The following is a 15,743-nucleotide window of genomic DNA, read 5'->3' on the forward strand; positions in this document are numbered from 1 at the left end:
CCCCACCCTTCAAACCAAAACGCATTACTGCTTCACGGCAGAAATAGGCGGGGCGGTGGTACCTACCCGTGCGGACTCACAAGAGGTCCTACCACCAGTAATTACGCAAATTATAATTTTGCGGGTTTGATTTTTATTACACGATGTTTTTCCTTCACCGTGGAAGTCAATCGTGAACATTTGTTAAGTACGTATTTCATTAGAAAAATTGGTACCCGCCTGCGGGATTCGAACACCGGTGCATCGCTCGATACGAATGCACCGGACGTCTTATCCTTTAGGCCACGACGACTTCACCAATTTTATTTTCCCGAACTGGTCGGACGTCAACGACATCTCAAATGGCAAACGCGTATGCAGATTTCCAAGCTTACACCTTACATTGGTCCTCCAAAACTATAAACCCTATTTTTTTTTCATTTATATATTATGAAAGACTGTGTAAACTAATATTGTTTTACTATTAAAATGTGTTTGCTAGACGTCAGCTTACTGCGAAATAATACGGCAATTGTCATAAATAATGTTGTAAATATCACAGGAATCTATATAAATATTCATTTTAGAATATAAGGTATTTTTGTCTGGGAAGTAAGCATTTTAGACATGAGGTCCCGACGAAGAAGCTCAGTAGGGTTATTGATATAGTTCTTCGTCTAAAAGTTATATTATTTAGTACACTTTAGGGTTGGTCCACAGCTAACACATGCGAGTTCAAATCTCATTTGATATACATAATCGTGGCTGACAACCCTACAGCCCTCTCTGATCTATTTAAATCACACGGAGCCCGTCTACTCCAACATATACCTGCCACATTAAATGGAAATAATTCAGTCGCACAACTATAAACGTTACGCTTTCTGTATTAAGTATCATATTTGCTTGCTTCCTAATAGTTCACCTTCAACATCTAAAGAGACTTTGATCTCCGGTTCATAATGTACCTACATATTATTTAAGGCAATGTTAATATCGCGAAATGGCTTATAACTTGGAATACGAATTTTGAATGGAAAATTGGTAACTCTAGTTTAGAAAAATAATAATTTCATAAATGAAAGCTTTAAATTGACTATCAATAATTTCAAACATCGGGTGGGTAGTTGTTAAGAACTCGAATTGCATAGTAAATCATAACGTCAATTGCAGATAAAAGATTTCACCGTTTACAAAACTATTCCTTACACGAGCTAGACACACTTTTTTCCTACCTATGCTGCTAAGCTAGGAGGTTATGCCAGCGAAACCGGACGGGTAGGTGAGCTCACGAGGCTCTAACCTGACTACGTTGCTAACATCAACCCTAGCAAGACCCGTGCTTCGTTGAATCTACCACTGGATCGGAAACGCGACCCAATGAGAAGATCCGGCGAGAAACTCAGTGACCTGTATATCTGAGGATAGACAAACTTCGAACTGAGGTATACATCCGAAAAGCTACAATTAATGTCAGCATTATTGCCATGGGTCTGGGTAGACTGTGGTCTGCACGGAAATGCTTCCATTTGAACTCCATACAGAAGAGGGCCGTTCGGATTGTCGATAATCCCATTCTCACGGATCGTTTGTAGCCTCTGGGTCTGCGGAGGGACTACGGTTCCCTCTGTATTTTGTACCGTATGTTCCATGGGGAGTGCTCTGAGGATTTGTTTGAGATGTTGATCATCTCCTTTTTACCATCGCACCTCCCGCCATCGGAGCAGAGTTCATCCATATTATCTGGAACCGCTGCGTTTATCGACAGTGCGTTTCTCGTGGTCTTTTTTGCCACGTACCATCCGGCTATGAAATGAGCTCCCCTCCACGGTGTTTCCCGAGCGCTATTACATGTCCTTCTTCGTGAGCAGAAAAACCGTAGACAAATTCCTTCTGATTAATCTTGATGTCAGCACGCTTTATTGAAGTTTTACATCAATTCGTAACACTTTATCGTTTTCGTTTCGCGCTTGCATATCTATATATTAATACGTGAAGCAAAAACTTTGTATCCCTTTTTACGAAAATTGCGCGGACGGAGGTGTATGAAATTTTCCACGCTTATAGAGAATATAGAGAGGAAGTGCACATTGCTAATATTTCTTTTAAATAATGCATAAATAAGATATATTAAATCAATAAAGAAAACATTACACACACTACATACCACGTATTTGACGCACACACGCATGCATACTATTTATTGTCAAACTTTTGTTCTTGACGTCTGTTGTCAAATTGAGAATATATTAAATATTGTTTGCCTTTGATAATATTTTTTATAGTGTAGTCTTCGCGAAATTTGTGATTATAGAAGTATAAAATACAATCATAATAATGTACAAACTTACAATTCCAATTCATTATAGTCGAATTTCGACTACTGCGGGACCTCTAGTAATATTTAAACACTGACCTCGCCTCCCTGATGGCGTCCACCCAGTGCACGCAATCCACTTCGGAAGCTGCCCGCAGCTCGTACTGCCTCTGACTCTCACGACGGTACGAGATCGTGAAACAGAACTGTTTGAGAAATGACATAAATTAATTTATACATTATTGAAGTCGTCGTGGCCTAAGGGATAAGACGTCCGGTGCATTCGTGTTGAGCGATGCAAAATAAACAAACAAATCTTTCTTCTTTATAATATTGGTATAGATATAGATGAACACTGACCGAAGCATTGCGTTCCATGGGCGATTTGCTAAGTCTCTCGCAGTATGATCCTTCCAGCAGGAGCACGCCAGTGGGACGAGTGTTGTTCTCCGATTCGTAATAAAACAGTATGTTCTGCGAAAATTTTGAAAATTAAGCAAATCGCTTAACAATACCAAACATACCTAGTTTTACTGGTGGTAGGACCTTTTGAGAGTCCGCGCAGGGTGGGTACCACCACCCTGCCTATTTCTGCTGTGAAGCGTTTCGGTTTGAAGGGTGGGGCAACCGTTGTAACTATACTGAGACCTTAGAACTCTCAAAGTGGGTGGCGCATTTACATTGTAGATGTCTATGGGCTCCAGTAACCACCTAACACCAGGTGGGCTGTGAGCTCGTCCACCCATCTAAGCAATAAAGATAAAAAACAACAATATCAAGCGCATTTTTTCCAATTCATCTTGATCATTCGAATAATTAAGTGACTGTTAGCTGTGCGCAATTTGTTAGCTTTTTAGGGCTGTAAGGATTGCCGGCAGCTCGGAGGTAATTTCAGCGGCACCAGAACGGGAGGTCGCGCTCGAGGGATCAGCTAGGAGGAGGAGGTTAAATGGCGACTGCCCGAACGACTTCAAGGGAGGCCCAAGAACTTAAAGGTAGCTTCACGAATGAACCTTATCCGAATTACAAACAGTTGAGGACATGCGGCTAGAAAGAGCGAGATAACGCTATCCTAGGGTTGATATCACGTCGAACTCTTAGTATGGCGACCTAATAGGTTAAATCTAATTGCATTCAATCGAGATTGGATAAGGTGATATTAACACGTGTCTAGGGTGTCGAGGGTGATTGGATGCTAATTCAGGCGAGTCGGGTCTAAGGAAATCCTGTCTTATTGGTGTGGAAAAAGTTTGTTAGCAATTTATTGACATAAAGGTAGGAAGCCACAAGCCTAATAGCGTGGATCCTACTGCCTAACTTATGACATAAGCTTGAAGTCTTCAATGCGTTGATGGAACGTGTGTCCTACCCTTTATGCCAGTGCCGATGATTACAAATGAGGCAGTAAGGGCAAAAATTACTTAACCCACAATTTTTTCATATTTGTCCTTCTAAGTATATTGCAATTTATTTAAAACCTATTAAAACAAGGCCTATCCCGAGTTTCGCCGATAAATAACAGATGGATTTGCAAACATGATTTTTACGGGTATTATGTTTGCCTTCGAAGCAGTTTAAAAGTAAATTCAAACCATATTATCTCCATACTAACTATGGTATGCTTAGGCCACTTTTGCACTGACACGGCCTCAAATATGCACAACAGTCGCACACATCGTACGGGTTATTGTGGACTCACAACATGCACCATCCGTGTTCCTTGCCCTGAAGGCTTACCCTTTCACAAAACAATTGAGACTTCAATCTCATCAAACCTCGGAGCTGCTGAACGTTTTACTAAAATACAATTCTATGTAAGCTTTGCTAGTTTCTAATCTATATCTATATATTTAAAAATGAATTGCTGTTCGTTAGTCTCGCTGAAACTCGAGAACGACTAGACCGATTTGGCTAATTTTGGTCTTAAATTATTTGAGGAAGTCCAGAGAAGGTTTAAAAGGTTTAAAATATGAAAATGCTCTGAATTAAATAAAAAAAACAATTTTGTTTTTCCTTTGATGTGTTACCCGTCGGACGGATTCCTTTTGTTTGTTTTAAGTTTATTTTATACAATAGTTTAGGTCTTTTATTTATCGATTGAGGCACTACGAAGTCTGCCGGGTCAGCTAGTTCAAAAATAATAAAATAGTAACATCACTCATTCATTAAAATTACACAAATTCACAAAAATTAATCCTTCATGGAGCAAACCGATCCAAGAAGAATATTCAAAAAAACATTATGTTACAGTTAGCTATATTTCGTAAAGATTTTTTTTTTAATTCTTATTTATCGTTCATAAATATTGCCGTACCAAAAAATAATGATTAAATACGCGGAAACGTTCAAAAATATCTGCGGAAAAAAAAAGCGCTAAAAATAATCCTGTTTACCGGGCAAAGGGTTATTTAATATTAAATTTAAGCTTTCAAACGTACCTGATACAGAACGAACCATCTTAACTGCCATTTCGTGTTGTCGGAACTCCGCTTGTGCAAGTACCCGGCCTGAAACAAACGCACAACTTACAGACCCGCGTTACGCGTAAAAGTAATACGTTCAACTTTAGGGTGAACCTTCAAATGGCTTTGAGTTTAATGTATCGCATTCTTCCCCGCTGCTTTTACTCGGTAGATTGCGTATTAAAAGGCATATATAGTTAGGAACTGAAAATATGTTTGTTTATTGCTCAATCCGGGCAAACAGAGTTCGTTCTCCTAGGCGTTATAGTGGTCCTAGAAAACCTTATGAATCCGTCATCCACCTTGAAATTGGAATTTAAATTACATTTTTTTTTATTGCTTAGATGGGTGGACGAACTCACAGCCCACCTGGTGTTAAGTGGTTACTGGAGCCCATAGACATCTACAACGTAAATGCGCCACCCACCTTGAGATATAAGTTCTACGATCTCAGTATAGTTACAACGGCTGCCCCACCCTTCAAACCGAAACGCATTACTACTTCACGGCAGAAATAGGCAGACCTACCCGGGCGGACTCTCAAGAGGTCCTACCACCAGTAAAAAATGTTTGTTTATTGCTCAATCCGGGTAGACAAAGTTCGTTCTTCTAGGCGTTAATTGGTTACAGTGGTCCTAGAAAACCTTATTAATCCGTCACTCACCTTGAAATTGGAGTTTAAATTGCATTACCTATCTAATAACAGTCCTATTAGACTCGCAGTAAATGAACAATGTTGCATGCCCGGCGGGCTCCCATTACGCCAAGTCACATTGTAAGTTGATTTATTAATTCTGCTATTTTGATTTGTTTTATTATTTTCATCAAGAATTAAATTACTTTTGAAAATTGAAATTGTTTACTATTTATATTAACAAACAAAAAAAAATAAAAATTAAATTGCCATACCGGCTCTCTACAGTTTTTTTTTTATTACCCGTGTAGGCAGACGAGCATACGGCCCACCTGGTGGTGAGGGGTTACCGTCGCCCATGGACTTCAGCAATGCCAGGGGCAGAGCCAAGCCGCTGCCTACCGTTAAGTACTCTCCACAAGCCTCGTTTGAAAAAGGATATGTCATAGCGCTCGGGAAACACCATGGAGGTGAGCTCATTCCAAAGCAGGATGGTACGTGGCAAAAAATATATCTGAAAGCGGACGGTGGATGACCGCAGTGGCTTCAGATAGTATGGATAAACTCTACTCCGGTGGCGGGCGGTGCGATGGTAAAAACGAGATGATGGTATCATCTCAAGCAATTCCTCAGAGCACTCCCCATGGAACATGCGGTACAAAATACAGAGGGAACCGAAGTACCTCCGCAGACCCAGAGGTTCCAAACGATCCGTAAGATTATATCTAAATATCTATGAACAATCACGAAAAATCTTTTGCTATTAGCAAATTTAATGGTCACTAGAAAAAAAAAAAAATTAAGAATACCTGTGAGTGATCAAATTGCGCTCTATCCGATAGCGCAAGGAGCTGGCCGTCATTGACTCTGACTGAACGCTGAATCTTAGGACTCAACATGATGATGCTGCAAAAAACACACACATTAAACACCTACGTTTGTGGAGCTGTTACGAGAAAACAATGAGAAATAGCTTTTCAAACTAAAGTCCAGCAAAGTCGGTAAAGTTTGCCGGTACTATGGACAAAACGGATTCCTGAAGCTACCATCTTATTTATTTTAATGATGTTTAATACCAGGAATACTTTAAAAAAATATGAAATGAGTATTTAAATTTAAGGTTATTATAAATTTGTGTATTTAAATAGGATTGTGTGATGATTTTAATGCGCAGTAATTTTGTACCTGCTCAAAACGATTTTTATTAGGAATTTATTGATTCTTGAGATATTAAATTACGTGATTTTTTCTTTAAATTAAAGGTAAAAAAATTATTTCTCCATATATTATTATGTTATTATTACCTTTCGATATTTACTAAGATATGAATAAATTCACATTTTATTAACGTCACTTTATAATTAACTCAGTTTTCACGAAAAACAAAAGCTACATAATACAGATGTAAGACTTAGATACAGATTCCACGACAGCTCCGAGACCACGCAACTAAAAGTTTAATTTACAAATTTTTTAACACTGAACACAGAGCGCCTGTTGAACTTAAGTACGCAAACCACAAACAATATGCAATGAACACATTTTGTACAGGCGTTGACGTGTGTGAGAGCCTTTTGAGTGAATAATTTGTTTGTATTGAGTTCACTCAGTCATGTTTGCCTTCGCCTTGGTTTTTACTACAATTGGCGAGAGTCGTAAGGTGTTGGCTTGTAGAGGTCGACGGTTCGACTGCCGGGCCAGCACCTGTGGCTGGCTGAATCGACCGAGGCGCGCTTGCGTGCCCTTGATGACGTACGCGATAGAGCACAGAGTTAGAAACGCTTAGAAATCAAATCATAACAATAAATATGTATTATCATTGAACACCGAAAAATACCCTTGCATTAGACGCCTTCAACTCTAACACTAGCAGTAGGGACCCCGGTAACTGTACTCCTAACCTAAGCATCAGCCCGCTGAGTTTCTTGTCGGATCTTCTCAGCGGGTCGCGATTCCGATCCGATAGTAGATTCATTCGCGAAGTAGCTACTCTTGAGCTGTTAGCTCTCCTTTGGAGGCGCAGGGGTAGCTGTTAGCAAATCCCACCCCTCCTGGCCGAGACCTTTCTCGCCCACCTGTTCTGGTGAAATTGGAACTGGCAACCAGTAATCCCACAAAAAAAAATAACAAAAAAAAAATCGTTACTTATACAATTGGAAGACTAAAACACTTTGGACGCGGCGGTATTTTTGATAGAAGCAATCGCCAAGAAGGACCAACAACTAATCAATACAATAATCAGATTTCAATAATTATTATAAATATTATATGTGATACTATTAAAATAAGACCGCAGAAGTTTCTAATACTTTCTTTATGGGGACAAGGAATCGGAAGTATCGGTATGCCTGGAGAAAGTCTAGGGGGTATCATTTTAAAGTAAATCGGTATGTAGATGTTCACAAAACATAAAATGCAAAACATGAAACTTTTTTTTTGTGCACAATTACTAGTGGCAGATGAATTTACCTACTTTAAGCAGTAACCCTAATAGGCAGGAAAAAACATCCTTATTCCGTAAACATGTCTCTACACGCATAGCACTGCATTTTCCCCGAAGAATCGCAGAATCCGCAGCAATAACACTACAGAGCTTTGCTCTCCCGTATTTTTATTAATTATTAACTACACTGCATTTTGTATAGGTTCTATTTTCACACTCTTCCTATTTATTTGACGTACATATGTGTAATAAGGTAGGCAGATATGGCTAATGGAACAGTTCAATTGTTATTTTCCATTTCTAATTGCTTTTAAAAAAATCATCAATTTTAACTTAAAATTGTGTATTTTGAAAAAGCAATATTGCACTTAAACTAGGTCTGATTTTGAATTTGAAAGGTGGATTACAAAACGCTTGCTTGGTGACTAGTAAAGAACCTAATCGAGATTCCTCGAACTCTGCAAAGAGTTCGACGTGCAACCTAACCCATTCGTCAGCCCGCTGAGTTTCTCGTCAGATCTTCTCAGTGGGTCGCGATTCCGATTCAGTAATCGATGCATTCGGGAAGCAGCTGCCCTTGGGCCGTTAGGTCTCCTTCGTAGGCGCTCGGGCAGCTGTTAGCAAATCCCACCCCTCCTGGCTGAACCCGTGCTCGCTCTGTCCAGGTGAAACTGGAACGGCCTCCGGGTAACCGGTAATCCTTCCATCCTAAAAAAAAAGATTCCGCAAAATGTATTATTTTTAGTCTGCTTGAAATAAATAAGAAAGCAGATTCTAAATTATATAATTTCAGGCATCAACGATTACTCTGATTTACTGCAGTTCTAATACATGTACAAAATCTTCCAATAATTAGATTTATTTATTTATTTATTGCTCTAGTGAGCTTGAAAATTTAATTGAATTGGAGTGTATACCTATTAGGTACCTACCGTTGTTGAATTTTTAATTTATAGACCCTCTAAAATTGATAGTTATATTGCGATAATATGCCATGACTGAAATATGCTCTTTACCAAACATATTTGAAATATGAATTGAGTTAGAGTAAATTAATTCATTGCGTTATTATAAAATTGAGGGAAATTTTCACCCTATACTCGGCTTAAATTTGGGTAATGGCATCCACGCAGATGTCTAATAATTAATGTCTCATATGGATTTACCAATAAGTAAGCTCACTTTGCACCACATGAGATGTAACCTCTCTCGCAGATTTACGATCTATGAAAATTAATTTTAATTACAACTTCTACGACTACGCCGTGAACAGAAGAAATCATTTGCTTACCATCTCAATTAAGTCTCATTTCTGTAGAGTGTGTGAATTGTATACCTTAGGTCTTAGCTATAAAAACTGTTAAGCGAAGTCTGCCGAAAGACCAAGAACTTCTCCAATTTATCTATTTAAATCCCAAACTGACTGGTCACTGGCTTAATAGTGTTCTGTGGGCTTAACACTACCTAACAGGCAACACTGTTTCATGTCAAAATTTTGTCGAAAAGTCGAAAGGAAACTAATTGCAAATTATCAACAAATCGACCAATAATTGCCCAATAAATCAGTTTATATTGTTAAATTCTTCAAACGTATATTAATAAACCAAATTAAATAAAAACTTACCTACCTACTAAAAAAAATTACACCGGCACTTACTGTGATGTTCATTAATTAAAACTGCTGAGTTAGGTATGGCATCTTCGTCTAAAAATGATTTAGTTGTGAACAGACTGCTGAATGCGAGGCTTGAAGAAGGCGGCGGCGCCGACGAGCTGCCGCCGCAGAACATGCTGCCCTCGCACCAACACCTACGGCAAGTCGGACATCTTCATGAAGACGAGAATGGTCACGCACCAGACCCTGCCCCTTCCGCTACAGAGAATCTGCAGCCGTCCAACACTGCAGGCCGCTTGCATAATTGGCAAGCTACCAAAACAACAGTTAAGGAACGTTTGTCTTTCCTTTTTAACAACGAAATTCTTTGCGATGTACATTTCGTTGTCGGTAAAGGCGCAAATCAGCAAATTATACCTGCCCACAAGTTCGTGCTGTCTGTCGGCAGTGCGGTGTTCGATGCCATGTTCAATGGAGTACTCGCAACCAAGTCTAATGAGGTAGAACTACCTGATGTAGAACCGGCAGCTTTTCTCCATTTACTAAAGTTTCTGTACTCCGATGAAGTGCGCATTGGTCCAGAGAGTGTTATGACGACACTGTACACAGCCAAGAAATATGCTGTTGCAGCCTTAGAGGAGCATTGTGTAGACTTTTTGAAAAGTAATTTAGGAACAGATAATGCATTTTTATTGTTGACCCAAGCTCGGTTGTTTGATGAACCACAGTTGGCAGCATTGTGTCTTGAAATGATTGACAAAAATACAGCTGATGCACTGAATGCTGAGGGCTTCACAGACATTGATCAGGATACACTAAATGCAGTATTGGAAAGGTAAAAATTAAATTAATAGTTCATATTTTTACCATAAAAGTTCTTCAGTTTGTTAAATGCATTCAGGTCTTTTATGATATCAATGCTGGAAATACTGACCTTAAAAATGGCAATGATAGGTCATATTGGATGTAGTAACAATATTTTTTATGGAAATTAACTTAAAACTAACAGCATGAGAAAATCATTACATTTCCCAAATGTGATTATTATTTTGTAAATATAACATTTTCATGTGTGTCTAATACACATTTGAAGCAACAAGAAATTTTTTGCTAAATGTTTATTACTAATAAAAAATAAAATATAATCAGTATGTATTCTTATCTGATTACTTTACAAAGACCGTGATAATATTCTAAACACTGACCTCTAAACATTTTATATTGCAGAGATACCTTACGCATCAGAGAGGCAAAAATATTCTCAGCAGTATTACGCTGGTCAGAAGCTGAGTGCCTTAGACGGCAACTACCTGTCACTCCAGGAAACCAAAGAACTGTCTTAGGCCGAGCATTCAATGCTATTCGATTCCCTCTGATGTCGGTGGAAGAATTTGCCATGGGACCTGCTCAAAGCGGGCTGTTAGATGATAGAGAAATTGTGCAGTTGTTCTTGTATTTCACAGTGAATCCTAAGCCAAATGTGGGGTTTCTAGACACCCCTCGCTGCTGCATGACTGGGAAGGATCTGACAGTGAACAGGTTTCCTCAGACGGAATCACGATGGGGCTACAGTGGGACTACGGATAGGATTAGGTTCACTGTGGGTCAAAGAATTTTCGTGGTTGGCTTTGGTCTGTATGGATCTTATTTTGGCCCTAGCGAATATGAGGTTCACTTGCAGGTACAGAACTATTTTCCTTGAATCATATAGACTAATATAGAGTAACAAACATTTTATAGTTGTAATATTGCGTGATGCATTGGTGTTCGAATCCCCCTGGCAGGTGTCAATTTTTTCAATGAAATACATACCTAAAAAATTATCACAATTAACTTCCACAGTGAAGGAATAACATCGTGTAATAAAAATCAAACCTGCAAAATTATAATTTGTGTAATCACTGGTGGTAGGACATCTTATGAGTTCATATGGGTAGATACCACCACCCTGCCTATTTCTGCCGTGAAGCAGTAATGCGTTTCGATTTGAAGAGTGAGGCAGCCATTTTGCTGTTAAAACGGAGACCTTATACTCCATGTCTCAAGGTGGGTGGACGCATTTACGTTGTAGATTGGCTATGGTCTATGGACTCCAATAACCACTTAACATCAGGTGGGCCACGAGCTCGTCCACTCATCTATGCCAAAAAAAAAAAGATAGTTGCTATTTATTAGATACCGCAATACTAGGGGTACTGCAGTGCTGCAGAATTGAAATTAAATATGTACATAAATAACTGTTAACAATTGACTCACCAGCAAGGAATTATTCTGTGTAAAAATTTTAAATTTGCAATTATTCTTATTTTTATTATGGTGACAAGGCATCATGCGAGATCTGCCTATTTACGCCCCAAATCAGTATTGTGTGCCAGCCAAAGAGTGGGACGAGTTATTCTATACAATTAAGACTTAGAACTCATGTGAATACATGATGATAGATGACCATATTCACATTACTATATCTATGGGCTCTGATGACCAACCACTTAACACCAGGTGTTTGTCATTTTGTTCCCCATTTTGTTTTTGTTTTTTTTAATATTTAACACCTATTGCAGATCATCCACTTGGCTACAAAGAAAATATGCGGCTCTAACACCACTACGTTCTGTTCGGATGGTACAGATGATACATTTCGAGCTATGTTCAAAGAACCCGTTGAGATTCTACCAAACACTTCATATATTGCTAGTGCTAAATTAAAGGTGAGTGCATCTAAAAATAAGCAAGCTTTAGAAAAATATTAAAATTTCCTCTAGTTTAAGAATATTTTAAATTATATAAAGAATTCAAAGGTTGGCTAACCCTCTCTCTCTTTAGCCAGCTTTTTTATTTTATACTGACATAAAAATGTATTCTGTACACAATTTTCTATGGTGCTTCAAATACGAGTCCTAACAGCTTGGCCACGGGACATTTGCCGATACGAATATTCGCGCGGTGCGAACGGCGAAGCGTCTAGCGACTAAAATAAGAGCATAGAAATGTACCTAACAAGCCACGCGCACGGGCGACCGGCGAAGCGACCGGCGGAATGTACCGAGCGAATCGCGCGGGCGACTTACGATGCGGCGGGCGAGTAAAACAAATGCATGAATAAGGACGGCGCGAGCCACGGAGTCGAGCGGTAGTCGCGGCGAATAGTGCAGTGATTAAATGAGTTTAGTTGTTTTCGCCGCGAAAAATGAACGCCGAAATTTTTAAATTTTTTATTAATTTTTTTTTTTTTTTTATACTCGTGGCCGAACGGATAAGACGTCCGGTGTTGAGCGATGCACCGGTAGTCGAATATCAGGCGGGTACCAATTTTTGTAATGAAATACGTACTCAAAAAATTTTAATGTTCACGATTGATTTCCACGGTGAAGGAATAACATCGTGTAATAAAAATGAAACCCTCAAAATTATAATTTGCGTAATTACTGGGAGTAGGACCTCTTGTGAGTCCGCGCGGGTGGGTACCACAACCCTGCCTGTTTCTGCCGTGAAGTAGTAATGCGTTTCGGTTTGAAGGGTGGGGCAGCCAATGTAACTATACTTGAGACCTTAGAACTTATATCTCAAGGTGGGTGGCGCATTTACGTTGTGGATATCTATGGGCTTCAGTAACCACTTAACACAAGGTGGACTGTGAGCTCATCCACCCATCTAAGCAATAAAAAAAAAATATAGCTGAAATACTAGCTAGACCAGCTATTTGGAAGTCTAGCCACCCAAAGTATTTCTCGTACTTCTTGTGGAATTCTCCATCTATAGGTATACTCCGATTCTTATTCAAATCATGTACTTCACAATCTTTTCCAAATAATAGGTCCTGAACCAAAAAACTATTAATTTGTAAGCAATATCGAGATAATTTCGATATAGACATTTCGCTGTCGGACTTCCTTACTAGTCGCGGCGGCGAACGTGAGTACCCGTGGCCTGCAAACGGTGCTGCGTGAATGGTCGCCTCGTCCACCGCTTCGCTGTTCGCACCGCCGATCCCCGTGGCCAGGCCGTAAAATGTTTCAAGAGTCATCCTGTACTTAATAACACATTATCTCAGATGAGTCTCTCTATTCTCTCTTTTTCATTATTCTTTATCCTTTGATCAACAAGAATTGTACTCGTATTGTACAAGTTTGTGCTTAAATATTTAAATATTTGTCGATAAGATCGTCCCGCTTCAATGTTAATTTGTTACTTGACCTAAACTTTATGTAAATTCGTTTCAGGGCATGGATTCTTACTACGGTACAAAAGGATTGCGTCGAGTAACAGTTGACTGTAACAACGGTGAAAAAGTAGTTTTTCAATTTTCCTACGCCGCCGGCAACAACAACGGGACCTCAGTCGAAGATGGTCAAATTCCCGCTATAATATTTTATATTTAGAATTTTTTATTTAGATTCTGTGATAGTATATTCCTTTCTCGCTCGTTCTGTTCGATAGTGAATGACAGTGACAGTTCTTGTTAACCTTCGTAATGTCAAATGTCAAAGTCAACAAGTCAAACAGATGCAACAGAGGTTACCGTGCGATTGGATATACCTACCATTGTTATGTACCGTTATTATTAATATAACAATTAGAATCCTTATGGCTTACAGCTTGCCTGCTGTGAGCATTTTCAGAAAATCAAATGAGCCGTTAAATAAAAGTGAACCAAAGTTGAACATCAATGCCTCTACAAGAGTTTAAAATGATTTTTTGGAAGCAAATGTTTTCTTTCTTATAGACAGGTTAATGATATTATAGTAGTAGAATATACACAATAGTAGAATATATTTAAAATCAGGAACATGATGTTATTGAGCAAAAGTTAAGTAATAGGTTTTAGTGTGGCCTTGAAATATTACACCACAACATGGTATGATTTAAGATCATCATTCACACCCTACCATAAATGGATACTGTGTTAAAAAACATTATTTTTGCCTTTAAAATTTTAATTAAATAATATGCGAGGTATACACTGATCAGTTGAAAGCTAATTAATAAGTATATATATTGATGAATCTACTAAAGAAGAATCTAAGCTAATACATAATCATATAAAGTTAAAAAAATCACATTTTATATTCGTCAATCAATTTAGCTTAAAGCATAATATAACTCCAACATTCAGAACCTTTTATGCGTAAACGCTCTGAGTATTTCTTTTTAGATATTCTTTTTCAATTCTCAGTTAAGCCATGTATAATCACCTCAAGATTCAAATTCAATTAATGTATAACACTTTCTTTTATTTTACTAATGAGATTTTGAAAAAAAAAAAAATATTGATAACTCTCGAGTAGCTCTAAACAAAAAAGGCTGGTTGACAAACTGTTGAGAATGATCAACTGTTATGCCTTTTCCCATTTAAATATAGATTTCATAAGTTCAAAATGGTACACCAAAAATCACAATAATACATCATTATTAATTCAAAGGTTACCCACCTCCAGTCTATCGTCATATCAGTTTCACTGTCCCATGTACTATTATCAGAATTACAAAGAAACTTCGATATTTGAATAATTAGAACCAGGAAAATATTCAAAAGGATTTTCCATCGTACATTTGTAAATGTCTTAAATAAAAATGAAAGTTATAAATTCTGCCCACCTTAAGACGTCACATCACAGTCATTGCACCAGAACAATGGTTATCATGCTCTTCACACCAAAATGAATACCTATTCATGCTAGAAATAGGCTAGATGGTGGAATGTTCTCATGCAAGCCTGGGACATTCTCCATCATGAGCTTTGTAGATATATTTTTTCAGAGTGATCCATATGAAAGTTATTTCTTCCAGTTTAAAAGAGTACATTATCCTTTACAATAAACTCAAGACGTATCTAATCTCTGATTTCAACATCAAGTAATCACACTTTTAATGTAGAAATAAATTAGAAAATCATTGCTAAATTCCTAAGATTGAAACAAAAAAGTCATTTCGTAGATGATAAGCATTTTAGATGACTCCTCGCTTAATCTGTGATAGATAATAGTACCTATGTGAATAAAATTTTGTGTATAAAACATGTTATTTTACAAAAAAAAAAAAACCTAAGCACTTTCCAAAATTTTGGTCACAAACATTTGCCTTGCATGTTGATGGTAAGTGCAACGCGAATTCGTAGGAAATATGCCCACAGGAATTACAAAATTGTACCAAATAACCCAATAACCAGTGTATATTTTTGTCAAAATAAAAAGTCTTATTGTAAGTTTATGGTGAAGCTAAATTATGTTCAAACACTAGTGAAGATAAGGTCGACTTTACACTTTTAAAAATACCGACTTGAGATCTTAATTTAC

The 15,743-nt window shown here is 38.1% G+C and overlaps 2 protein-coding genes across 2 annotated transcripts in view; one reads left to right on the forward strand and one right to left on the reverse strand.

The window, feature by feature from the left end:
* LOC149500510 (ras-specific guanine nucleotide-releasing factor 1) overlaps positions 1-7,403 on the reverse strand; it is a 72,330-nt gene extending 64,927 nt beyond the window's left edge. The window contains exons 1-5 of the mRNA XM_089736238.1: positions 6,697-7,403; positions 6,202-6,298; positions 4,735-4,803; positions 2,657-2,770; positions 2,396-2,502 (exon numbers count right to left, since the gene is read on the reverse strand). Of these exons, the coding sequence (XP_089592364.1) occupies positions 2,396-2,502; positions 2,657-2,770; positions 4,735-4,803; positions 6,202-6,291 (380 nt within the window). The 5' untranslated portion in view covers positions 6,292-6,298; positions 6,697-7,403. The remainder of the gene's footprint in view (positions 1-2,395; positions 2,503-2,656; positions 2,771-4,734; positions 4,804-6,201; positions 6,299-6,696) is intronic.
* Positions 7,404-9,274: 1,871 nt separating this feature from the next.
* Positions 9,275-15,464, forward strand: LOC149500512 (BTB/POZ domain-containing protein 2). Its single transcript, XM_089736315.1, has 4 exons — positions 9,275-10,285; positions 10,678-11,131; positions 12,012-12,158; positions 13,671-15,464. Exons 1-4 carry the CDS (start codon positions 9,528-9,530, stop codon positions 13,827-13,829), a joined length of 1,518 nt encoding a protein of 505 aa, XP_089592441.1. The 5' UTR covers positions 9,275-9,527; the 3' UTR covers positions 13,830-15,464.
* The last annotated feature ends 279 nt before the right edge of the window (positions 15,465-15,743 follow it).

Source organism: Bombyx mandarina, chromosome 21 (assembly GCF_030267445.1).
Source record: "Bombyx mandarina strain Sakado chromosome 21, ASM3026744v2".
NCBI classification, from domain to species: domain Eukaryota; kingdom Metazoa; phylum Arthropoda; class Insecta; order Lepidoptera; family Bombycidae; genus Bombyx; species Bombyx mandarina.

What these genes read in the sequence shown, in the direction of transcription:
- LOC149500512 (XM_089736315.1), top strand. Translation starts at nt 9,528, where the DNA reads ATGGCATCTTCGTCTAAAAATGATTTAGTTGTGAACAGACTGCTGAAT. An exon ending in CTAAATGCAGTATTGGAAAG is followed by an intron (nt 10,286 to 10,677) that starts GTAAAAATTAAA and finishes TTTATATTGCAG; the next exon opens with AGATACCTTACGCATCAGAG. An exon ending in TTGCTAGTGCTAAATTAAAG is followed by an intron (nt 12,159 to 13,670) that starts GTGAGTGCATCT and finishes AATTCGTTTCAG; the next exon opens with GGCATGGATTCTTACTACGG.